Source organism: Gobio gobio (genome assembly GCF_949357685.1).
Source record: "Gobio gobio genome assembly, chromosome: 17".
NCBI classification, from domain to species: domain Eukaryota; kingdom Metazoa; phylum Chordata; class Actinopteri; order Cypriniformes; family Gobionidae; genus Gobio; species Gobio gobio.
The window spans coordinates 46404064-46430437 of NC_137110.1; the positions used below are offsets into that span (position 1 = coordinate 46404064).

Below are 26374 nucleotides of genomic sequence, written 5' to 3' on the forward strand. Positions count from 1 at the left end.
TGTGTGTGTGTGTGTTTTTTTTAAATGTAAACGAAAAGAGGCTGGGTTTTTTATATTTCGTTTTGTTATAAACATGCATTGAAGATAATATGCATTGCCTGCACTACATATACAAATACTGAGTGTGAATTAAATGTCAAATACTGAGAGTGATACTGTCAAGAACGCTGCTTGTCCATTAGCAGACTAGGCGGACTAGTTTTCTCCCGTCCTCGGGAGTTCATTCTCCGGAGTCAAACTTGGTAAGTCACGGAAGCGAGTCAGAAGTTCGCGTACGAAATATGTCATAAAAAACACCACTGCCTCATTTCATAAAAAAAAATAATAATAATTAAACATAATAATAGCCACACGAATGTGGTTCAGGCAACGCATAGCTAGGCCTACATCTTATATATTTATAATAAAACGAAGTATAAAACACCATGCCTCTTTTCGTTTAGCCTACATTTTAAAAATAATATATTAAACATTAATATGTGGTTTAGGTAAAGTGACCAGATTTCTGAAATGGAAACCGGGGACATTTCCTATTTGAGAACACAAGTACAGACAAGAACGCATATTGAGAAACGGCCAGAGTCTCAGATGTTTCTCCGTCGCTCTGCATACGTCATCTCCCTCATCGCTCTGATTGGTTTGAGGTCTATCCAATTGTGCCGAGAGGCATTTGAGCGACGCCCGTTGGTGACGCCCCTTTGGAAATGATTTGTCTATGAAGCTTTGCCAGACCATAACTCAGTTACTACTGAGAATGGTCTGGTTTTAACCAGGCTACTTGAGCCAAGGAATCAGAGGAAAAATGTTTTTTTTTTTCAAAATGTGTTGCTTGCCGTTTATTTGTAATTGTTTGTGAAATTTACCAGCAATTTCTGAGTGAAAATTATTTCTACACCAAATTATTTTCAGCCAAATAGCCTATATTCCCATGAAGATATAATAAAATAATACAATAAAATCACACAGGTTTGGAACGATGTGAGGGTGAGTAAATGATGACAGGTTATTAATTTTGTAGGTGAACCATGGGCGTCGGAAGCAAAAAAAATGTGGGTGGGTCCTCAGAAATGTTTTACTGGAGTAGATGCCAATTACATTAAGTACAAATATACCGCTTTACTTGGTAAACGTATAGGTCAGAAAGACAAAACTACGTAAATCGCCACATCATTGAGAGCGACTGTAGTGTAGGGGTAAGATGCACAGCATCTAGTTTTGACACCAGTAATCGACTCGCGGTTCGAGTCCGGCTTTCGCCGATATCAATCTTCTCCGTTTTCCCATCACATATCAAATCGGAAAGGCATTTATTTTCAATACAAATTAAGAAAATATTAGAAAAGTGCAAATAAAGCATTTAACATGTGTTTAATAATAAGTGTTTATCGATTAGGGGTAGGTAAACAGACATGTGCTGAATGTTAGAGACAATAAAAGTGAGTGGGTCCAATATCATTGATCGTAAAAAGTGGGTGGGTCTTGTCCCACCCACATACAATGGTTCCGACGCCCATGAGGTGAACTATTCTTTTAACATTGAATTAGAAAAAGTGTAATTATATCCATAAACAAAAGCAGTACTGGGATTTTCTCTTCGAAAGAATTTGTCTACGATGGCGCGGATTTTAGCCTTCTGTCGCTTGGGTTCGACGGAGCACAGAGCTTCTGCTTCCTGTATAAAGAGCAGCTCTCCATCCGCACCGTGCTCTCACAGAAACTGTTTGAAATGATTCATAGGCTAGTGAATTGTTATGATGGCCTCTTCAAATGACCTGGAATTCATCAGAAAACACAGACAACTTAGTCTCAGCTCAAGAAATCATTTACCCTGAGATAATTAAAATGCTTTAAGAAATATTCTTCCCACAAATATAGCTTTAAACTCATCTTTCCAAATAAGAACCTGGGTTTTGTAGATGGCTTTTCAAAAACAGTGGTGTCCTTCTTGGGAGTTTTGTTCTGGATAACCGTGGGTTTTTAGATACAGGCAAATCTGGACGTGAAGCATGCAATATAACACAATGTTTGCATACAGTCACTGATATCTGTACAAATAGATGACACTTAACGCCTTTGAGAATTTTGTTTTTCTTAACAGCATGTCCAAAAATCTGAGAATGTGCTGAAGTCAAAAATATTAATTCATTTGAGAGATTCAACCAACACAATAACAAATGTTTAGGGTCAAATCATGTATTCAACTCCTAAAAGTAACAGCTGCATGCTTTCACTTTTACAATGAACTAACATGGCAAAGTTTTGTTAAAAAAAACTAATATATATGCACTCTCAGGTGATTGATCAATGCAAATGAGTGCCAGATTTTCTTGCTTTCATTGATGCTTATTGCAGGATCTCAAATCAATAAAACAAAGGTTATTGAAGTAATTTTGTACTAAATACAATTTCAGATTTTCTGCTTCAAAATTTCGCATTTAATTCAGTGTGTTACTTGCCATTTCTTTGTAATAGTTTGTGAAACGTACCAGCAAGTTTTTTTCAGTGAACAAAGATGACTTTTTGGTCAAATATTTATCATTTACAAAACCTTGAGCAAGAGCTGTTATGATATCACTCTCTGTCATGAGCTTTGGCTCCTCGGATGCGTCTGCCCAATACAAACAAGAGAGAGTCATTTTGAGATTGTCATAAAAGTCAAGTAACCTTTATTTATATAGCGCTTTATACAGTGCATATCGTTTCAAATCATCTTTACTGTGATAAACATGAAAATAATGATCAATGATGCAAACAGAATTCAATTCTGCTGCAAAACAGCTCTAAAAAAAGACAATAGTGTTATTATTCGGTGTTGATTCAGTTCAGTTCAATAACTGTGAAGTTCATTTCATGTTACAACAGATCCAGCATCTGCTGTTTTCCACCAGGCCTTGGGCTCTCAGATAAGACCTAAAAAGGACCTCCAGCTTGACCCTCGGCAGTCAGGGCCGGCTGCAGATAGCAGTGGACATCTGATGGTGGAGTATGAATGTTCACACAGCAGGGAACCTGACACGCTGGTGTTTGGGCGCATGTGTGATGAACAATAGCTGTCGTATTCTCTGAGGGCTTCACCTGACAGTAAAATGTGTTAAATGTTTTGCCCAGTATAATATGGAAGCCCATTTCTGCCACATAAGAAAGATAATTATGGATAAGATAATTATATTAATATAATAAGATAATCAAAGTTAACAGAAAAAGTTGAAATTATGAAGGTCAAATTTTTAATTATGACTTAAAAAGTAAATTATGGCAAACAAAGTCAAAATTATGATATAAAAGGTCAAAATTATGACTTAATAAGTCATAATTATGACATAAAATCTCAAAATTATGACAGTCATAATAATGACGTTGAAAGTCAAAATATTTACTTTTTTATTTAATATCTCATAATTGTCATAATTATGACTTAGTATGTCATACTTTCATATTTTTGATTATGAATTAGTCAGAATGGTTTAGTATGTCATAATTTAACTTTTTATCTTATAATCATGACTTAGTATGGTATTATTGACCAAAAAGTCAAAATGATGACTTAGGATGTCATAATTTCATATTTTTAATTATGACTTGGTCAAAAGTATGACTTAGTATGTCATAATTTTGAGTTTTTATCTCATAATTATGACTTTGCGTGTCATAATTTATCAAAAATTCTAAAACTTACAAAACATTATGAATGAGTCAAAATGACTCATTATGACAACTATAACAGTCAAAATTATGGCTTAGTTTGTCATAATTTCATATTTGTATTTATGACAGTCAAATTATGAACTTAGAATGTCATGGTTTTAACTTTTCATCTAATAATTGTGACTAAGTATCTTATAAGTATGACTTAGTGTGTCATTATTTCACATTTTTAATTATGACAGCAAAATTACGTAGTCTTAATGTCATACCAACATGACTTATTTTGTCATAATTATTACTTTTTATCTCATAATTATGACTTAGTATGGCATAACTGACCAAAAAGTCAAAATTATGACTTAATATGTCATCATTTAATATTTTGAATTATAACTTTGTCATTTATCACATAATCATGACTCGTTATGCCATAATTTCGACATTTGATCTCAAAAATATCATTTAGGATGTCATAATCATTACGTTTAATATCATAATTAAGCATGATTTACCAAAGCATGATTTTTTTTCTTCTTCTTATGTGGCAGAAATGGCCTTCCATAAACAACTGTTATTGTGGTCTAGTTCATATTCTTATAAATAACACCCTACCTGAGCAAAGGGCACGTTTGGCCACATTAGCCACTTGTTTTCTTTGAGAATGTAGAGAGGGGTTTGTCCAAACACCTAAAAACAGGACGACATGCAGGATGAGTCCAGGAGAAGCTGCACATTCAAGGCATGGAGATGAGGAGCAGACAGAAGATTTCATCTTACTGGAAGACTTAAACATGTATTGAAGAAATCCACAAACACTTCATCTTTCAGGAGAAACTTGAGTTCCATGCTGATGCTGTCCTCTGCAAATATGAATGCAGTTGATGGATGACAGGGCCATTGATACATTTCAATAGCATTTATAGACATGATACTGTATATTAATGTTTACAACATGTAATTAATAGATTCGTTAATGTAGCTGTTGATTGTGTTTCTTGTCTGTTCTTAGCCTGCTGATTATCATGTATTTTGCTTTTGCGTTTTGGTCTCATTTCTGCCATGTTCAAAATTATGTTTAAACGGTAGCTTTTTTGTTGCCTTGACAACGCTATTATTTACTTGAATCGTTATACTTTTATAATTTGTATTGTATATACTGGCAAATTAAATACCAATCTAATAAATACAAATCTAATAAATAAAAAGTGTATCTGTCAAGTGCTATAGCCTACGTGGTCGAGATGTTTTATTATTAATAATACTTTTTATTATGCACTAATCATAAATATTTTGCAATGCTGTTATGCCAATCATATTTATGTAATTCTATATTTATAGCCAGTTTATTAGCGGGATTAATACATTATTATCTACGATTACGTATTTATGATGATGATGATGGAGGAGGAGAAGCGCGCACACGTGTGTGTCGTCACATCCGGTCGCGGCCTGCGGAGCGGTCTTCCTCATCCTGGAAGAAATCTGTACGCGAGCAGCGGCTCCAGAAACGAATTAAACACCATTTCAGCTGTTAAACTACATCTTCGCGTTCAGAGATCGATTTAAACATCACGTGTCTTCACACTGTGAATGGATCATGGAGTGTGTAAGTAGTGTGAGATTTAACAGGTTCAGGAGGCAGAGTTGATCTGACAGATTCAGTCTGCCTTAATGACACCGAGACAGTTAAACTAACTGCGGGGTTTCTTCAATTGTGCAACAATATTCAAAAATGACTAATAGCGATTAAAGTGTTGAGATTGAGCGTTAAGTGTTATTATTAGGGGGAACTATAGTGTCATGTAGTGTTTCTTATTCATATGAAGCCAGTTATACTTCTCCTGCGGTTTAACGTTAGTTCTGTGCTGCTAGTTTACTGCCATTACACTAAGTTAGTATGATAACAAGTTTACTGCTGTTTCACTAGTGCAATGTTAACAGGTGTACTGCTGTTACACTAGTACTGTTAACATGTGTACTGCTGTTACACTAGTACTGTTAACATGTTTACTGCTGTTTCACTAGTGCAATGTTAACAAGTGTACTGCTGTTACACTAGTACTGTTAACATGTGTACTGCTGTTACACTAGTACTGTTAACATGTTTACTGCTGTTACACTAGTACTGTTAACATGTGTACTGCTGTTACACTAGTACTGTTAACATGTTTACTGCTGTTACACTAGTACTGTTAACATGTTTACTGCTGTTACACTAGTACTGTTAACGTGTACTGCTGTTACACTAGTACTGTTAACAGGTTTACTGCTGTTACACTAGTACTGTTAACATGTGTACTGCTGTTACACTAGTACTGTTAACAAGTGTACTGCTGTTACACTAGTACTGTTAACAGGTTTACTGCTGTTACACTAGTACTGTTAACATGTGTACTGCTGTTACACTAGGACTGTTAACATGTGTACTGCTGTTACACTAGTACTGTTAACGTGTACTGCTGTTACACTAGTACTGTTAACAGGTTTACTGCTGTTACACTAGTACTGTTAACAGGTTTACTGCTGTTACACTAGAACTGTTAACATGTTTACTGCTGTTACACTGGTACTGTTAACATGTTTACTGCTGTTACACTAGTACTGTTAACATGTGTACTGCTGTTACACTAGTACTGTTAACATGTTTACTGCTGTTACACTAGTACTGTTAACATGTGTACTGCTGTTACACTAGTACTGTTAACATGTTTACTGCTGTTACACTAGTACTGTTAACAGGTTTACTGCTGTTACACTAGAACTGTTAACATGTTTACTGCTGTTACACTGGTACTGTTAACATGTTTACTGCTGTTACACTATGACTGTTAACAAGTTTACTGCTGTTACACTAGGACTGTTAACAGGTTTACTGCTGTTACACTAGTACTGTTAACATGTTTACTGCTGTTACACTAGTACTGTTAACATGTGTACTGCTGTTACACTGGTACTGTTAACATGTTTACTGCTTTTACACTATGACTGTTAACAAGTTTACTGCTGTTACACTAGGACTGTTAACAGGTTTACTGCTGTTACACTAGTACTGTTAACATGTGTACTGCTGTTACACTAGTACTGTTAACATGTTTACTGCTGTTACACTAGTACTGTTAACGTGTACTGCTGTTACACTAGTACTGTTAACATGTTTACTGCTGTAATAGTACTGTTAACAGGTTTACTGCTGTTACACTAGAACTGTTAACATGTTTACTGCTGTTACACTGGTACTGTTAACATGTTTACTGCTGTTACACTAGTACTGTTAACATGTTTACTGCTGTTACACTGGTACTGTTAACATGTTTACTGCTGTTACACTAGTACTGTTAACATGTTTACTGCTGTTACACTGGTACTGTTAACATGTTTACTGCTGTTACACTATGACTGTTAACAAGTTTACTGCTGTTACACTAGGACTGTTAACAGGTTTACTGCTGTTACACTAGTACTGTTAACATGTTTACTGCTGTTACACTAGTACTGTTAACATGTGTACTGCTGTTACACTGGTACTGTTAACATGTTTACTGCTGTTACACTAGGACTGTTAACAGGTTTACTGCTGTTACACTAGTACTGTTAACATGTTTACTGCTGTTACACTGGTACTGTTAACATGTTTACTGCTGTTACACTATGACTGTTAACAAGTTTACTGCTGTTACACTAGGACTGTTAACATGTGTACTGCTGTTACACTAGTACTGTTAACGTGTACTGCTGTTACACTAGTACTGTTAACATGTTTACTGCTGTTACACGCTGTTACACTAGTACTGTTAACATGTTTACTGCTGTTACACTGGTACTGTTAACATGTTTACTGCTGTTACACTATGACTGTTAACAAGTTTACTGCTGTTACACTAGTACTGTTAACATGTTTACTGCTGTTACACTAGTACTGTTAACGTGTACTGCTGTTACACTAGTACTGTTAACATGTTTACTGCTGTTACACTAGTACTGTTAACACGTTTACTGCTGTTACACTAGTACTGTTAACATGTTTACTGCTGTTACACTAGTACTGTTAACATGTTTACTGCTGTTACACTGGTACTGTTAACATGTTTACTGCTGTTACAATATGACTGTTAACAAGTTTACTGCTGTTACACTAGGACTGTTAACATGTGTACTGCTGTTACACTAGTACTGTTAACATGTTTACTGCTGTTACACTAGTACTGTTAACACGTTTACTGCTGTTACACTAGTACTGTTAACATGTTTACTGCTGTTACACTAGTACTGTTAACAGGTTTACTGCTGTTACACTAGTACTGTTAACATGTTTACTGCTGTTACACTGGTACTGTTAACATGTTTACTGCTGTTACACTATGACTGTTAACAAGTTTACTGCTGTTACACTAGGACTGTTAACATGTTTACTGCTGTGACACTAGTACTGTTAACATGTGTACTGCTGTAACACTAGTACTGTTAACATGTTTACTGCTGTGACACTAGTACTGTTAACGTGTACTGCTGTAACACTAGTACTGTTAACATGTTTACTGCTGTGACACTAGTACTGTTAACATGTTTACTGCTGTGACACTAGTACTGTTAACATGTTTACTGCTGTTACACTAGGACTGTTAACATGTTTACTGCTGTGACACTAGTACTGTTAACATGTGTACTGCTGTTACACTAGGACTGTTAACATGTTTACTGCTGTTACACTAGCACTGTTAACAAGTTTAATGCTGTTACACTAGTACTGTTAACAAGTTTACTGCTGTTACACTAGTACTGTTAACACGTTTACTGCTGTTACACTAGCACTGTTAACATGGTTACTGCTGTTTCACTAGTACCATGTTAACAAGTTTGCTGCTGTTACACTAGTACTGTTAACATGTGTACTGCTGTTACACTAGTACTGTTAACATGTGTACTGCTGTTACACTAGTACTGTTAACATGTTTACTGCTGTTACACTAGTACTGTTAACATGTGTACTGCTGTTACACTAGTACTGTTAACATGTTTACTGCTGTTACACTAGTACCATGTTAACAAGTTTGCTGCTGTTACGCTAGCACTGTTAACATGGTTACTGCTGTTACACTAGTACCATGTTAACAAGTTTGCTGCTGTTACACTAGTACTGTTAACATGTTTACTGCTGTTACGCTAGTACTGTTAACACATTTACTGCTGTTACGCTAGCACTGTTAACACATTTACTGCTGTTACGCTAGCACTGTTAACATGGTTACTGCTGTTACACTGGTACTGTTAACACATTTACTGCTGTTACGCTAGCACTGTTAACATGTTTACTGCTGTTACACTGGTACTGTTAACACATTTACTGCTGTTACGCTAGCACTGTTAACACATTTACTGCTGTTACGCTAGCACTGTTAACACATTCACTGCTGTTACGCTAGCACTGTTAACATGGTTACTGCTGTTACACTAGTACCATGTTAACAAGTTTGCTGCTGTTACACTAGCACTGTTAACATGGTTACTGCTGTTACACTAGTACCATGTTAACAAGTTTGCTGCTGTTACATTAGTTCTATGTTACCAAGTTTATTGCTGTTTAGTTTGCTACAGTATAAAAATAGTTTACGTGTTATTTATTCACTAGATTTGCAGTTTTATTTTGTCTTAAGTTTTGCTAGTAAGTTGACAAGATTCCCATATCTCCTCAGTGATTCCTGTCAGCTTTCTTAGTTATTGGTCAGTTAAAAGGCAAAGAAGTAAACTAGTCCATGGAGAAAAAGATTTAAGGATTTGAAGTGAAACTCTTAGTTATCTTAAGCTCTGGAGTTCAAAAACAAAAGTTAATCAGTGTTTAAGAACTTGAATACTTTGAAGCGACCAGAACTGTCCTTCTGTTAACTTCTCTGGCTAATATGTATTTTCTACTAGGGGTGTGCTGGTTTCAGAATTGGTGATGACGGTTATGATGTGAGTCAAATGTGACGGTTCGTAACATAACCGTCGTCGGGGGGGGGTTGATGTTCGTCTGTTATAGGACAACTTAGTTTGAATAAACGAGCAGACACTGATTAGCTACTTCCTATACTTCTATTTATATACACACAGTAAACTAATCCTTAACAAAAAAAAAACCTTTGCAATGAACATGCTTTGTTTTAAATAAATCACACACAGTAAACTAATCCTTTAAAACAAGTATGCTACTTAAATTCTATAAGAGCTGCATAAAAATGAATGAGTAGCCTAGGTCTAAATTACAAATGATAAAATCTACATACCTTTATCAAAGAAAAAGAAAAAAGTCGAACAACAACTGTTGTGATAATACCTTAATTAAACTAACTAAATACAGGAAACAAAAAAAGTGCAATGACATTTTAAATTCCTAATCTTTTTCGACTTCCAAGTTCCGTGACAGGAACACCAACATGTTCACTTTACTCGGTTTTAGTGACGATCTGACAGGGGTAGCTATGTTACCCGCAGTGCTAAAAACTCGCTCTGATGCTGTGCTTGCCTTGTAGTACAAATACACATGTATTTACGAGCCAATTTTGCTAAGAGCGGATAGCGTGTTTCATTGTTTCTCCACCATGCTAGTGGATTAGCCGTAGAGTCAATTGGTTGTTCTTGGAGATAGCGGGTTAACTCTGTGTCAGCGCGCGCTCTGATCGGTAAAGGGGCAGAGATTTCAGACCTCTGTTTATTAAAGGGTTAGTTCACCCAAAAATGAAAATTCTATCATTAATTACTCACCCTCATGTCGTTCGACACCCGTAAGACCCGTTCATATTCGGAACACAAATGAAGATATTTTTTTTGAAAGCTGATGGCTGAGAAAGGCTTCAGATAGGCCTCCATTGGCATTCAGTACATTTACACTCACAAGACCCATAAAAGGCACTTAAAACGCCGTTACAAAGTCCATCTCACCACAGTGACTCTACAATAATTTTACGATGCGACGACAATTTTTTTGTGTCAAAGAGTTTTTGTGCGCAAAAAAAAAATCTAAATAACACCTTTATCCAACTTGTTCTTGTCTTCCGTGTGTGCCTCCACGACGCATGTGCGAGAATATGACGTAGCGCCAGTGTTCGGGAATCCATGAAATGCACACTTAAGCCTTATTTTGAGAACTACGCCGAGACCTAAAGCACGATCAATGTAGAATCCAACAGCTTAGACACGCGCATCTTCCTCTGCTTGTAAACAAATCGCTTCTGGGTCATGTGTCCGAACGCCGGATCTGCGTCATATTCTCGCGCATGCGTCGTGGAGGCACACACGGAAGACAATAACAAGTTGGATAAAGGTGTTATTTTGATTTTTTTTGCGCACAAAAACTATTGTCGTCGCATCGTAAAATGATTGTAGAGCCACTGTGGTGAGATGGACTTTGTAACAACGTTTTAAGTGCCTTTTATGGGTCTTGTGAGTGTAAATGTACTGAATGCCAATGGAGGCCTATCTGAAGCCTTTCTCAGCCATCAGCTTTCAACAAAAATATCTTCATTTGTGTTCCGAATATGAACGGAGGTCTTACGGGTGTCGAACGACATGAGGTTGAGGAATTAATGACAGAATTTTCATTTTTGGGTGAACTAACCCTTTAAGGAGATCTCCAAGATTTCTCTTCTTGGTAGGGGGTGGTGCACAGACCTCTCCCGAATCATCTCCAGCAGTAGCAGCCTCCGAAGCACCACTAACTCCGCCTCCGTTTCCCTCGTCAGCTGAGGGAACCTATCTAAAAAATGTTTTTTTTTTTTTTTTTTTTTTTATGTTTGTAAAAAATATTTTAATAACACGGTTTTGCCGGTTATAGAGTTCTAATGACGGTGTTTAACTATAACCGTCGGTCTCACGGTTATATACTAACCGTCACACCCCTATTTTCTACACACATTTTAGCCTTTTGCTCAGTTTAGTATAACAACTCTAATTCAGCTTATTGTTAATCAGCGAGAACAGAAGAATGATCACATTTATAAGGGAAAACCAAAAGTTTTGAATGTTTACAATTTAAAATCTGTTTTTCAGGTTCCTGCTGTTCTAGATGAGTTGGATGGTAAAAAGGAGGCGTACACAGAGGGTAAGAATGTGAATAAATAAAAATGAGACTGTAGTCCTGCGATCACCTGCAGCTCACGCGCGAGATCTGAAGGCAGATCCGAGCAGGGGTTTGACTTCAGTGTTTGCAGTGAAATCTGAGACTAAAGTGACAACAGAAATATGATCCAGTGACACTTTGTTCTCTGACACTTTTTCTCTCATATTTTCGTTGGTTGTGTCTTAATGCTTGTTCATGATTTGGCAGTGCAGTTTCGAGCAAAACATTTTTTCCCTCTCTATCAAACCAGATCCAGAGTATAATGTGTACACCCGCTTCATGAAATCCCACCGCTGCTATGACCTGGTGCCCACCAGCTCAAAGTTAGTGGTGTTTGACACTTCTCTCCAGGTGGGAACTCAGAAGAAGACAAATGTTGTCAAATTTGCAACTTTGTTTACAACCAATTCACTTCCATATGTGACATATCTGTGTGAAACAAGAAAAAATGTTGGCCAGCACTAGATTTTACTTATCATGAATTAATTTGATAATGTAAAGTAGCCCTACCATACCAGAATACACTGAATGTGCATTTAATAAACTATGCCTTTATAGCCTTTTGGCTGTTTATGACATTATTTATATTATAAGTGTTGTTAGCAGAAATGCTAGGTTGTTTAAGAAGAAGAACAAGTTAGTACTTTTTGATAGAAGATTAACTAAAAAAAATGTTTTATTTGGAATACTGTGAACCGAATAATTATTAATAGGCACATGCATTAAGAAATAAGGGTCAGTATTGATTTCATGATGTTGACTTTAGGGATTGGTTATATTTGCTCTGTAATTTGTGTCAACATTCATGACATTTAAACTGTCCAACTGCCTGCTGGTTAATTTGTGGTTGTATGGTTACCAGGTGAAGAAGGCGTTCTTTGCTCTAGTGTCTAATGGGGTGAGAGCAGCGCCTCTCTGGGACAGCAAGAAGCAGTGCTTTGTTGGTAAGTAAGCTTTTTTGGAAATTTGAAATGTATCAAAATTGTGTTTAATTTATTGTGGTTGATTGATGGCATTGTTCAGTCATTTTAGACAGAGAAAAAAAACGTTTTTAATTTTTAAAAATCGCTACTTAATAGGAATAGTATGAAACTGCGGTGACGTTTGTGGCAGTCTCTATGTGACCACAAAAAATTGTGCTCTTTATTCAAAAAAGCTAAATGGTCGTAAAAATAGTCACATTTGTGTTGTTCGGAAGACAACCATAGGCAATTATTGGAAAATACAAAAAATATGAAAAAAGAGAGCAATTTTGGGGGGTTACAATCTACAAATCAGCCACAATGCAGAAAAAAGCACACAGCAGTGAAGGGGGGGGGGCACTCTAAAGTATCAAGAGTGCAAAATACAAAATTTGTATTGAACCGGGATGTTATTTGTAACAAAAGGCCATTCTCTGTGTTCAGGTTTGATTGTAGTAAAGTTGATGGGAAAACTGACACTTCAAATCAGCATTTCTAACTAAAAAATATCTAAACATAGAAAAAAAAATTATCTTTGAGAATGTCTAAGTACATGTCCAAATCCACAACCTAATCAAAGTACATTTCTATGAATAAAACAAGCTGCTCTATATAGAGCTATATAGGAATCTAGTGATTACACCATGGTGTTACAGATGTTTTTCTATTTTTACTCACACCAGATGAAACTAATCTGCCTTCAAAAATTGCCTTCAGAAAATAAATTCTCTATTTTCACATTAAAATTCAGCCTTAATTGAAAAATTATTCAATGGGAAAAAATGTATCATAGTTATTACATAAAAATTAATTAGTAACATAAAATTATCTTAAAATAAAAAATATTATTGAACAAAAATATTATGTAGATTTTTGCTGAAAATAAAAAAAGTAACATTTCAGGTGTTCTGTCACTTTTGACACTTTTGAACAATACCAGAGAGTTAAAGGGCTTTCACAATATATTTAACTTGCATAATGCAACATATTAAAGGGGTATTTCACCTCTGCCAATTTTTTTAAATATATGTATTTTTTTTTTAAATTATTTACAGTTTTTTAAATTGATGCTACTTAAAAATTACTATGATATAAATACTTACAATTAAATAATACATTTACAATAATGAATTCACAGTAGTTAATTGTAATAAAAGTTTACAAGTATTTCTGATTCAATGTATGCATGTCTTTCATATTTTTTTCCTATTGTAGGTATGCTGACCATCACAGATTTCATAAATATACTTCATCGCTATTACAAGTCTCCTCTGGTAAAATTCTGTCTTCACTACTCACGTTAAGACTGTTATTCTCCTATTTTGAGGAATAGGAATCTTTAAAGATCTCATGCATTTTTCTCTGTTTTAGGTCCAGATATATGAGTTAGAAGAGCACAAAATAGAGACATGGAGAGGTGGGGATAGTGTTTCTATGCGTCTTCATGATGTAAATGTGAGCCTATGACTGATCTGTTGTTTTTTTCTTATAGAGCTCTACTTGCAAGATTCCTTCAAGCCTCTCGTGAGCATATCGCCCAATGCCAGGTAAGAGTTTTATTGGTGCAGGCTGACTGAATGGGTTTTGTTGGCGAGATGTGATATGCCTGAGGTTTTTCTTTCTGTCTCAGCCTATATGATGCAGTTTCATCTCTACTGAAGCACAAGATCCACAGATTACCCGTGATTGATCCTCTAACAGGAAACACGCTCTACATCCTGACACACAAGAGGATCCTCAAATTCCTGAAACTCTTTGTAAGTCCTGCCTAGTCCACGCTCACGTGTGACGCATGAAATGAAGTATAGGCATTAATTGATTTGGTAATGCTCTGTCACAGGGCTGTTGCTGTAATTCTGTCACATCTGCAATGGAGCAACTGCTAAATTTCCTATTTACTCATCTACTAGTGCAACTTAAAAATTGCGCTTTCATTCTAGAAACACAGAGTTCCTGTTTATGACGATGTTTATATTCTCTTCCAGATATCTGAAATCCCCAAACCTGAGTTTCTGTCTCAAACGCTGGAGGAGTTGAACATCGGAACGTTCCACAACATCGCAGTGGTTCACGCCGATACGCCGCTCTACTCCGCGCTGGGCATCTTCGTGGATCAGAGAGTGTCCGCCCTCCCTGTGGTGGATGAAAATGGTGAGTGGTAGTAAATGTATTAAAAAAAATGTATATTAAAAATTGCAAATCTGTCTTTTTCTTCCCCTCTCACGTGATCATTGTTTCTCCCTCTCGTTTATGCCGACAGGACGTGTGGTTGACATCTATTCCAAGTTTGATGTTATAGTAAGTTTTGTGTTTTTATATCTGTGGTTTCTAACTACACAACAGTGGACATTGAGCCACTCTCTAATTGAGTTAAGTTATTGAATGTGTGTGTGATGATGTTGTTGGTTCGATTGGATTCACAGCTGCTACTGTGTGTTTAAAGCCTCTGGTTTTGTCTTATTGATCAGTTTGAGTGAATGCAGCCACTGCGGTAGATGATCTCATGCTCATGATGCTGTTTTTTACATTATGTATTTAATTTAAGATCTGAAAGTAAAGTATTTAAACCACACACACATACACAATGACAACACATTTTCAAAATGCATGATGCATGTGAGTTTACACAGTTGTATCTCTCTGTGTGTTTGTGTCTCAATCTGGTTTCCATATCATCACACAGAATCTGGCAGCTGAGAAGACGTACAATAACCTGGACATCACTGTGACTAAAGCCCTCCAGCATCGCTCGCAGTATTTTGAGGGAGTGCTCACCTGCCGAGCCACTGAGACCCTAGAGGCCATTATCAACAGACTGGTGGAGGCTGAGGTGAGGAACACGCGTGTGTGACGTAATGTGAATTAAAGGGTTAGTTCACCCAAAAATGAAAATTCTGTCATTAATTACTCACCCTCATGTCGTTTGACACCCGTAAGACCTCCGTTCATCTTCGGAACACAAATGCAGATATTTTTGTTGAAAGCTGATGGCTGAGAAAGGCTTCAGATAGGCCTCCATTGGCATTCAGTACATTTACACTCACAAGACCCATAAAAGGCACTTAAAACGTTGTTACAAAGTCCATCTCACCACAGTGACTCTACAATAATTTTAAGAAGCGACAACAATAGTTTTTGTGCGGGAAAAAAAATCAAAATAACACCTTTATTCAACCTCTTCTTGTCTTCCGTGTGTGCCTCCATTATGCGCGAGAATATGACTTAGCGCCGGGGTTCGGGAATCCATGAAATGCACACTTTAACCCCATTTTGAGAACTACGCAGAGACCTAAAGCACGATCAATGTAGAATTCAACAGCTTAGACACGCGCGTCTTCCTCTGCTTGTAAACAAATCGCCATGTGTCAGAACGCCGGATCTGCGTAAAATATTCTCGCGCATGCGCCGTGGAGGAAGTTGGATAAAGGCGTTATTTTGATTTTTTTTTTTGCGCACAAAAACTATTGTCGTTGCTTTGTAAAATTATTGTAGAGCCACTGTGGTGAAATGGACTTTGTAACGACGTTTTAAGTGCCTTTTATGGGTCTTGTGAGTGTAAATGTACTGAATGCCAATGGAGGCCTATCTGAAGCCTTTCTCAGCCATCAGCTTTCAACAAAAATATCTTCATTTGTGTTCCGAATATGAACGGAGGTCTTACGGGTGTCGAACGGCATGAGGGTGAGTAATTAATGACAGAATTTTCATTTTTGGGTGAACTAACCCTTTAACCCCAGCCTTTTGCTCATGATTGCATATATACCATTCAAAAGTTTGGGGTCAGTAAGATTTTTTAAAAATGTTTTTGAAAGTCTCTCATGCTTTAGAACAGCATCATTATTGCAATTTAATATGTAATGTATTCCTGTGATGCAAAGCTGAATTTTCAGCATCATTACTCCAGTCTTCAGTGTCACATGATCCTTCAGAAATCATTCTAATGTGATAAAACATTTCTGATTATTATCAATGTTGCAAACAGTTGTGCTGCTTCATATTTTTGTGGAAACCATGATGCTTGTTCTTTAGAAAGGTGAAAAGAACAGCATTTGTTTGAAAGTAATATTTTGTAGAGATGCTCCGATCAGCATTTTTGGGGCCGATTACCGATCACCAAGATCATGATCTGCCGATTGCCGATCACTGCCGATCACAGAATGGCAGGGGAATGGCAATCTTTTATCTATAATCTTGCAAAGTTTGCACCATTTGTAGAAATGAAACTAACTCTAAATTAACTGAGTTAAGATCTTGAAGAACCACCAAGTGTTTATTTTAGAAAATGAGATAACTTAAGGCTACTGTAGGCCATCTTTCCCAAATAAATGTATATAATAAATGTATATAATTATCTCACCTAAATATTTGATCATGCAGTGCATTTTTTTTTTAAACAATTTTTCAGGTAGGTTTAACATTAGTATTGAGGTAAGAAATACTAAAGACATTTAATAAGAAATCAAATGTAAATTAATATTGGTCTTCCCTGAATAAATTAAATTAGATTAATCCTTACACTTAAGGTTGCAAAAGTTAGTCATTCAAGAGCAGTGAGTGTCATAAAGGTTTATCAAACAAAGACAAAGACAAAGAGAAACTAAGAGACAGCAGCAGTTTATTCGACAGCTGTCACTTTAAGAGCGAACACGGATAGGTTACATGCAGCTGCACAAACGTTCACTCGTGAGTCACGACGGGGTTTACGTGCATACTCATCAAGACGGTCATTTAGTATACATTTGTGTGTATCTGACCATTTCAGCGCAATTTGTACTCGCAAGCTTTTTGTGAGGTGGCCTGTGTGTGTGTGTGTGTAGACCGTGAGCGCGAGTGCGGTTTGAACACTGGCAAGACTTAAAAATAAATGCAAATGATAAACTTTAGTGACGATGCGACACTGCCTTGATTGTGCAAAGTCGCAAATCCTGTGTCAACTGAGCAGCTCGATTTTAGTGCACATGCGATGCGCTGATGTGAAGCCATTTGAGCATTTTGAAAGGGAGAGAGAGTGCGCGCATGCAGTGATTCACGCGCGCTGTTTGTGAACTTGCGTACCACAGAAAGTTTTCAAATGACTGCGTAAGTTATTTAATATAGAAATATGAATTGTACCTCACCTTCAGCATTATAATTATTTTACCCGCGCTGGAAAGAGAATGAGACGGTGTCGCTGCATATCATGCCCTAGCTCTCACGGCAGGTGTGGGTTTTATGTGTCGTCAGCATGAGATAGGCCTTTTTAGAGACCGCCGATCAATCATCCCAAAGCGATTATCGACCGATCGAGATCGGTTGCCGATCAATCGGAGCACCCCTAATATTTTGTTACATTATAAATGCATCCTTGCTAAATGAAAGTATTCATTTATTTAAAAAAAATCTTACTGACCCAAAACTTACATGGTTGACTGGAGCTTGGGGGGAAAATGCCACCAAAATGAATAAAAAGGCCTACAAATTCAAGAAGTGGGCAAAATGTCCCTGCACAGTTAAAGGGTCAAACAAGTTCTGTAGCTTTACAAAAGGAATATGCTACAACTTCTGAAAAAATGAATAAATAACTTCCTGTTTTACAGAGGTAGCTATACAAAACAGACATTTGAGTGCTTCCAATGCACAAAGTGCAATCTCTTAAAGGGTTAGTTCACCCAAAAATGAAAATTCTGTCATTAATTACTTACCCTCATGTCGTTCGACACCCGTCAGACCTCCGTTCATCTTCAGAACACAAATGAAGATATTTTAGTTGAAATCTGATGGCTCTGAAAGGCCTCCATCGGCACAATGCACGGTTCATTCTCAAGACCCTTAAAAGGTACTAAAGACGTCGTTACAAAGTCCATCTCACTACAGTGGTTCTACAATAACTTTATGGAGTGACGAGAATAGTTTTTGTGCGCAAAAAAACCCAAAATAATGACTTGTATAGTGATGACGATTTCAAAACACGCCATCATGAAGCTTCGAAGCGTTATGAATCAGTGAGTCGAATGATGATTCGGATCTCGTGTCAAACCGCCAAACTGCTGAAATTTGGCGATCCAAACTGCTGAATCGACTACTGATTCATAACGCTTCGAAGCTTCATGATGCCGTGTTTTGAAATCGTCATCACTATATAAGTCGTTATTTAGGGTTTTTTTGCGCACAAAAACTATTCTCGTCACTCCATAAAGTTATTGTAGAACCACTGTAGTGAGATGGACTTTGTAACGACGTCTTTAGTACCTTTTAAGGGTCTTGAGAATGAACCGTGCATTGTGCCAATGGAGGCCTTTCAGAGCCATCAGATTTCAACTAAAATATCTTCATTTGTGTTCCGAAGATGAACGGAGGTCTTACGGGTGTCGAACGACATGAGGGTAAGTAATTAATGACAGAATTTTCATTTTTGGGTGAACTAACCCTTTAAACTAAATCTAAATGTGAAAATTAACAAAAAGTGTCGATTTGCTGCATTTAGATCGTTGCATCAGATTCCTTTTTTTATGTGCTTTTTTGCAGCATTGAGAATTACAACCATGTTTCTGTTGAGCTTTTGAATGTAATGGCCAATCAGAAGTGTTTAGATAATAAACAGCAAAGTACAGATATGATGTAAGAGATTAATTTTCGCTGTGTACACCGCTTCCGTTATTATTACAGGAGTATTTGTGAAACTCGCATTAGATGGAAGTCATGGACTGACATGTTTTGTCTGTGTAGCCAGAATATGACATGCTGTTTCCCCAAACACATAAATGTTTTTATATGCTTTCTATACATCAACATTTATAATTATTATTATTATCACTATATCAAGAGCAATCATCAACAATTACTTTTTTCATAATATTGCAGCTCTAAGGCAACACGGATACATGTAATAAGATCATTCTAAGAATTGCTTTTACGAAGGTAAAAATCCCCTGGAAATCAATTCCATCTTAATGGCCAGGGGTCTCCAAACTCGGTCCTGGAGGGCCGCTGTCCTGCAGGGTTTAGCTCCAACCCCAATTAAACACACTTGAACCAGCTAATCAGTGTCTCACAAGGGCTGCGTCCGAAAACCTAGGCAGTGACTTTTTGGCTCGCTGCTTTATCAGACAGACTCTGCAGGCAGCGTTTTATGCATGAAGGCACCTCACGAAACTAATTTCAGAAAAACTTCTTAGGCAGTGTAACCGTTTAATGATCTACAGCAAAATAGAGAGAGCTTTGGTGAGAACTAAACAAATATTGAATTACTACATCAGTAATTTCTGGCTAGAAATGACATCAGAAGTAGAAAATGTTGGTAAAAATACGTACATTTACACACAAACTGACCAGCAAACGGAACTTTCGGACGCCATCTTTGTTTCCCAGCTCGACTGTCACAGAATGGAAAGCACAGGATTGTGGGATATCAAAGGCAGCGAAGGATACAAATATGCTGCCTTCAAAATCAGATGAAGGGATCTCTGGAGACAGGAAGTAAGGCTAACATTAGATTCGGACGTGCCTTGGTGCCTTCCTGCCTTGAAATGTGTCCTCCGAAGCATTTTCCAGGTTTCCGACGCAGCCAAGGCCCTAGTTAGACTCTGATTAGTGTGTTCAGGTGTGATTCAACTCTTCAGGACAGCGGCCCTCCAGGACCGAGTTTGGAGACCCCTGTTAAGTTCATTTCTGATCCTGATATATACATGCAGGTTTTAAGATTTTAAATGCGTTGATCTTTGATAAATGAAATTACGCATGAGCACTTGGACGGACAGTATCTCAAAAATAACTGCATGTAAACGTACTGACTGATCGGTCTCATTTTCAGGTTCACAGGTTAGTGATCGTGGATGAGCAGGAAGTTGTGAAAGGCATCGTCTCTCTGTCTGATATCCTGCAGGCTTTGGTGCTCACCAGTGGAGACGACGGTAAGACTCGGTCAGACTGTGGGCCCTATCATACACCCATGGCAAAGTGTTTTTGCGCGGGTCTGCTTTTTTTTTACAACCTGTGGGTCCCTGTTTTATGGAATTATTTGTCTCGACCCGCACCACTGTATCTATTTTTACAACCCGCCTCGCCCCGCACCCGCGGCCATTAAATAGACAAACTAGGCATTGTTATGTAAATGAAAACAGCCTTTATTTCAGCCTGTAAGTGCTTGGAAACATCGCCTTGTAAACTGGCAACAACATACGATTATGAATATATATGAACCATAAATCAGGTCATATTAACAACAAGATAATGATAAACATTTTCAACATTTACAAATCAGCGTTTGTATTCATCTAATAGGCTAAACAATTTTTTATTTCAGATTTGTATAGGCCAACAGTTTACAGCCTACGCTACATAACCACTGAACTTTTGTTTAATTTCACACAGAAATGTTCATTTAGCGTTTTTACGTACGCTGTGCAAAAAAAGAGTGGCATCCACTGTTTAATCTATTTCGCCTAGACTCCAGCACCCAGCCAGCAGAGCTGAATGTGTGCTCGCTTGATGCACTTGTGGCCGGGACGCAGAGAATCATTTTTGACACCTTGGCAAACTGCAACTATTTCTGAGAACCGGGCCCAAACATTAGATTTAGCAGCCTGACCTTTTTTTTTTTTTTTTATTATGTAAATTCCTGACCTCAATTTCTCCCGCACCTTGTCTTCCATCTTCATCTTTTTATTTCTCTGTTTTTGTTGTCGTGGCTGGCGGCGGGAGCTGCTTGGCGTGTCGCTTTCGTGACCCCAAAGGTTTGGGGACAGCACGCAAGTTACATTGCTACGGCCTTCGTATTGTAACCTTATCAAAGAACCTAATAAAATATGAAAATGTATATTCCCAAATATTTAATATAGGCTATAGGGAATTGTACGCAACATACATTAATTTTTCTATTTATTTTGTTTTTAATGACCCGCCCCAACCCGCAGCACACAAACATTTTTAAATATTAAAATTAAAAGGATTCCTCTCTGGAGAAGCGTTCAGTCTTTCCGCTCACAAATTCCATCATGTAAATAGCGAATCCTCCATGGTGCAAGCGCAACTGGCTTTTAAAGGGAATGGGAGATGAGACTCTGATTGGTTTATTGCAAGTTACACCCAAAACAAACCCATAAATCATTAAGGGTGTCATGAACTGGCTTTTTAAATGTTTTTATACTGTTGTCTGAGGTCAACTTATGACATTCGCGTGGTTTTTACATTCAGAAACATCATAATGAATAAGTAATAGGCTATTTTCTGCCTTGGTTTTGAGGCTCTCTGAAAAACGGTCGGTTTTGATGGGCGTGCCGCACTGAAGATTTGGAAGTAAACGCCCACAGCTAGGATTGGATAATATTTTCATATTTAATGAGCTTCAGCTCCTCTCGGTACATGTGGGGATTGTTTTGAAAGCGTTTGGGGAATCGCTCACAGGACTCGCAAAAAATATCTTTATCAAACAAACACAAACATTCATCTCTCAGTCACCGGCGATTGATTGGAATGTTGCCCGATCAGTGAATATAACCGCAAACAGTACACACACACACACACACACACACACACACACACACACACACACGTGCGCAAGAAAGGAATGTTATTTCACTATTTAAGATAGCCCGTCGGCAGGCTGAAAACACATAGCCCCGGGGACATTGGGCTTTTTAAAAAAGTCCAGTTCGAGCCCTGGCCCATAATATTACAAGTCCGAGTATGATCACGAATTAACCAATAACACTTCAAATAGAGGATGAAATGAAGCAAACAAACGCATTGTCTTACGCACGTGAGCTGGAACCGTCATGTTTATTGCTCGGTAGCGCAACCCGCTTAGCTCCACGAGTCGGTGCATCCTATTACGTCAGTGGTCGACATATTGTGAGAGCTCTCGTTTTCTGGGCCTGGTGTCAATAAAAGCTTTTCTTTGACTAACAAGAAAGTTTTCATCTCTGAAACGTACAGGAAATTCTTATATCACGATGAACTTTTATATATCAAAGGCTCAAGGGGAAGTTGATTTCTCAATTCATCACCTCTTTAAGAGACTGGGTACAACCCTTTTGGACCAAGCGTCTGGCACACCGACTGTTTTTTCCGTCGTTAGAATAGCAAAAGTGAATTCAACACACCCTAAGTGCACCTGCGCCAGGTGCTTCAGACCATGTGCTCATATCGATAAAATAGGACCCCATATGTGTGAAAGGGGCTTGTGTTAATGTTTCAGGTGTAAATCAGCTCTTCAGAAGACAATAGCGTATTTATTCAGCTCAGTTTAATGCCTCTCATTCGATATTACTGAATATTAATTGCTTGTCAAGCGCCAAAAAGACAGAAATGTCCCTTAAAGTTGACGGTATAATTTCCAAATGTAAGCATTCGTTTAAAACCCTACAGCTAATGTTAGTTAGAACGATTCATTTATGTGTGGTTTTGATTATTTTGCTGTATTGACAGCCTTTTCCTTTCTTCTTTTTCCCCTCAGGCAGTGCTTGATAGAAGAGGAGTGAAAGAGTTTCCTTCTCTCTGTGAGCTGGATGGTGCTCCAGAAAAAGTAGGACATCTATGATATGCAACAATCTCAAAAACAGGAAGCACCACAGATTTATTTACAGAGATCCAGCTGCTCCAGCGAAGAAAGAGACATGTGCAAAAGATAATTGCTTTTCTGAGAAGAAACTCTTTTAATAATTGAGCCCTAAACCCTCTGTACCACTTCAGGGAGTGGTAAAGGAAATATCAATTCAACTTCAAATTATTTTAGTTATGCCGCTCCGCACACTCTTTTTGCTGATGAGACATCCGTCTTTCACATCGTTTCCTGCTTTTTCTGTCCTCACAGAAGGAAAACACACGAGCATTGGAAATGCAGATGAGATTGAGGTGAAGATGTGATTGTCTGGACCGCAGAAATTAGGCCTAAAGGCCAGAGCTTGAACCGGGAAATAGTGATTTACACTTTGCGCAGAAGAAACCGAGTGTGTGAATTCGTACTGAGAGACTGAAACATTCCGTTATTGTTTTGGACGTGGATTTGCAGGGTAATGTAGCGTGTTTTTCTAACTCATGGGCTTTTTGTTATTGAAGAGCAAGTTTGTCCTCTAAAGCCAGATTAAAATGTCATCTGATTGGACTGTTTCTACACTACACACACTGATGTGACACAAACCGTCACAGTATTCTGGGTTTCATCGCTTTATTCTGATCCAGTTTCTCTGACAATGTGAACATTGAGCAAAGGAAAAAGGCTTTTGATATTAGTCATTGAATATTTATATCATTGGAAAAACAATTACTGCTCAAAATTATTATCATGTATGTTATCATAGATAAATGTAGTTCTTTATCTTTGATTTTCCTCAGTTGTTTTGGGCCAGACTCCTTTTTTTTTATGCATTTCTAGTTTATCTTATAATGTTGCTACTGATTTTATTCTGCTTTAGTTAAGGTCCATTCATTTCTTTTAGGAATTATCAGCACCCCCCAAAAAAACCCTTTTCATAACACAAATTGAGAATATCAGTTTGCATCTCGATGACTCACACTTTAGTTGTTTTTATTGTAGCTTGTCTCGCTACAGAAAATCATTTGATTGTAATAGAGTTTGCTGGTATTTCTCTTTCTGTTATAATTTTTATGGCACACATAATGGATATGTAAATACACCTGAACTGTTTTCTAATTCTCACATGTCAAAGATGTTTTATTGAAGGCACAATAAAAATACAAATTTATTCAGTTTACAAGTTGTTGCAGTTCTTATGTTAGAAGGTAAATAAGCAAGAGAGATACGCCACTATAAACATTCTCACCGAGATGGCACGATTAAACTGATGCTGGTACGGTCTAATATTACATTAATATTATATACCGCCATGTCTAAAAATGTCTGTGCATAAGATTAGTAAGTAATAGCAAGTTTGCCTCTTGCAGCAAACTTACTCAGACTCATTTACCATAAACGCTTTTCTTTTAAAGCATCTGTAGTTATTAACTCTTTCCCGCTAAAATGGGGCATGAACTCCAAAAGTGGGCAGAACCATAGATATACATAATAAAGGCTAGATGTCTCGTCTGCGCTGCTGGCCAATGGAGGTCGACGTCTGCACATGGCGGCCATCTTGTCACAGTCAGCTCGCTCACTCGTAACATTGTGTTTTAATGGTGCATGTACTTTTTAAATAACCATAACTTGCTCAATTTTCTACTACCGACTTTCAAACTGTGACACTGCATACTTATGAATAATTATTCATAATTTGTTCAAGCATCCAGAATTATAGCCACGTTATTAACATTTGTAAGAAACCAAACCATTTGTAAATCTGTCAATATTTCAGCGAGATAAGAGTATTTGTGTTTGTGCAGATCACTTCCCTTACATCAGGTACCACAGAGCCCGCCAGAAAGCTTGCCTGTGACAAGATGGCCGCCGGTGATGACGTTAGAGACTCCGCCGTAAGACATCTAGCCTTTATTATGTATATCTATGGGCAGAACCTTCAAAAGGGGGTGGGGTCTCCAAGTGCAAAGACTTGCGCTATTGGCTCTGGCTTTATCCAATTGGCATTGACTTGCATTTCAAAATACATGTTTATAAATCAAACATTGTTTCTAGTTGATATTAGAACAAAAAAGTTAGAAAATATAAATAAATATGCCTTTATAGGAGCCCAGAGCTCGTGGCCTATACTATTTTGGCCAACTTTGTAACGGCTGCAAATGTGCTCTATTAAAAGATAAACAATTAGCCTAGAAATCTAGACGCACCCTTTTTTTATTTTTTATTTGCAGCCAGGGTCGTCTAGCAACTCTCCATTGGCTTGCGAGCTGGAAAAACCTAACTCTGGTCAGGCCAATCACATCGTGTATAGAGTTGCGGCGGTTCCGCGTGCTACTTGTAAACAAAGAAGCTGGTGAACAGCGGTCTTTCGAATCGGCTTGGGCCGCGACTCTGGAAGGCTTGGAGTTAGAACGGCTCTGAAGTCATTCTTAAGAAAGGAACATGTGTTCGGAGTTTTGCCGACCGGATACAGCAAAAGTTGAATCTATCAACTCCGCTTCACCTTCTTCGCTGCTCTGGTTGGTTGTAGCGCTATCCTATTGCGTGCAGAGGGAATTTGAAAGACAACCGTTTATCCCGCCCTTCGGATTGAGCCCTGCCAATGGTTAGGTCTGGCTTGTCAGGCTAATAAACAATTGTGGTTGGTGTGAAATATTTAATTTTATGATTTATAATAAAATGTTCTACTTCTCATTGATTTATTATTCTTACTCTCGTCCAGGACGCCCAGCTCTAGATGTTCATCAGCAGCAGGGAGAACTTCAGAAGTTATTTGAAACATAATTTTCTGTAAATATAGTCACGCAAAGCATGACTGGTTCAGTGTTTGACACTTTAAAGCGAATGAGAAACAGCGCAGGAACTGATTGATATTTTTTGAAGAGTTATTAAGCGCAATAAACCGCAAAAAAGAACCGTCTTGGCGAGTATATTGACTTAACACGATCGGCTATGTCTTAAGTGAAGATAAACAGTTGGAAGGTCTTAAAGCGACAGCAGCCTAATATACCTGGGGGGGTTTCCAGAAAGATGACATGACCCTGTCGCCGGTTCACCACTGTTCCTTCCTTGGAGCACTTTTGATAGATACTGACCACCGGGAACACCCCACAAGAGATGCAGTTTTGGAGATGCTCTGACCAACACAATTTGGCCCTTGTCAAA

General features: G+C 37.7%; 1 protein-coding gene across 3 annotated transcripts; it reads left to right on the plus strand.

The window, feature by feature from the left end:
• The first annotated feature begins 5061 nt into the window (after positions 1-5061).
• On the plus strand, positions 5062-24389 carry prkag1 (protein kinase, AMP-activated, gamma 1 non-catalytic subunit). Of its 3 annotated transcripts, none has more exons than XM_079841420.1 (14): positions 5090-5251; positions 9556-9611; positions 11668-11719; positions 11988-12088; positions 12600-12681; positions 13915-13973; positions 14071-14116; positions 14192-14246; positions 14330-14456; positions 14685-14850; positions 14960-14997; positions 15383-15529; positions 20489-20588; positions 23132-24389. In XM_079841420.1, exons 4-14 carry the CDS (start codon positions 12017-12019, stop codon positions 23140-23142), a joined length of 903 nt encoding a protein of 300 aa, XP_079697546.1. In that variant the 5' UTR covers positions 5090-5251; positions 9556-9611; positions 11668-11719; positions 11988-12016; the 3' UTR covers positions 23143-24389. The 3 variants fall into 3 exon arrangements, with proteins under 3 accessions (XP_079697545.1, XP_079697546.1, XP_079697544.1); XM_079841418.1 differs by having other exon boundaries at positions 5092-5251; positions 9556-9594; XM_079841419.1 differs by lacking the exon at positions 9556-9611 and having other exon boundaries at positions 5062-5251.
• The last annotated feature ends 1985 nt before the right edge of the window (positions 24390-26374 follow it).

What these genes read in the sequence shown, in the direction of transcription:
- prkag1 (XM_079841418.1), top strand. An exon ending in TGTTTGACACTTCTCTCCAG is followed by an intron (nt 12,089 to 12,599) that starts GTGGGAACTCAG and finishes TATGGTTACCAG; the next exon opens with GTGAAGAAGGCGTTCTTTGC. An exon ending in GCTATTACAAGTCTCCTCTG is followed by an intron (nt 13,974 to 14,070) that starts GTAAAATTCTGT and finishes TCTCTGTTTTAG; the next exon opens with GTCCAGATATATGAGTTAGA.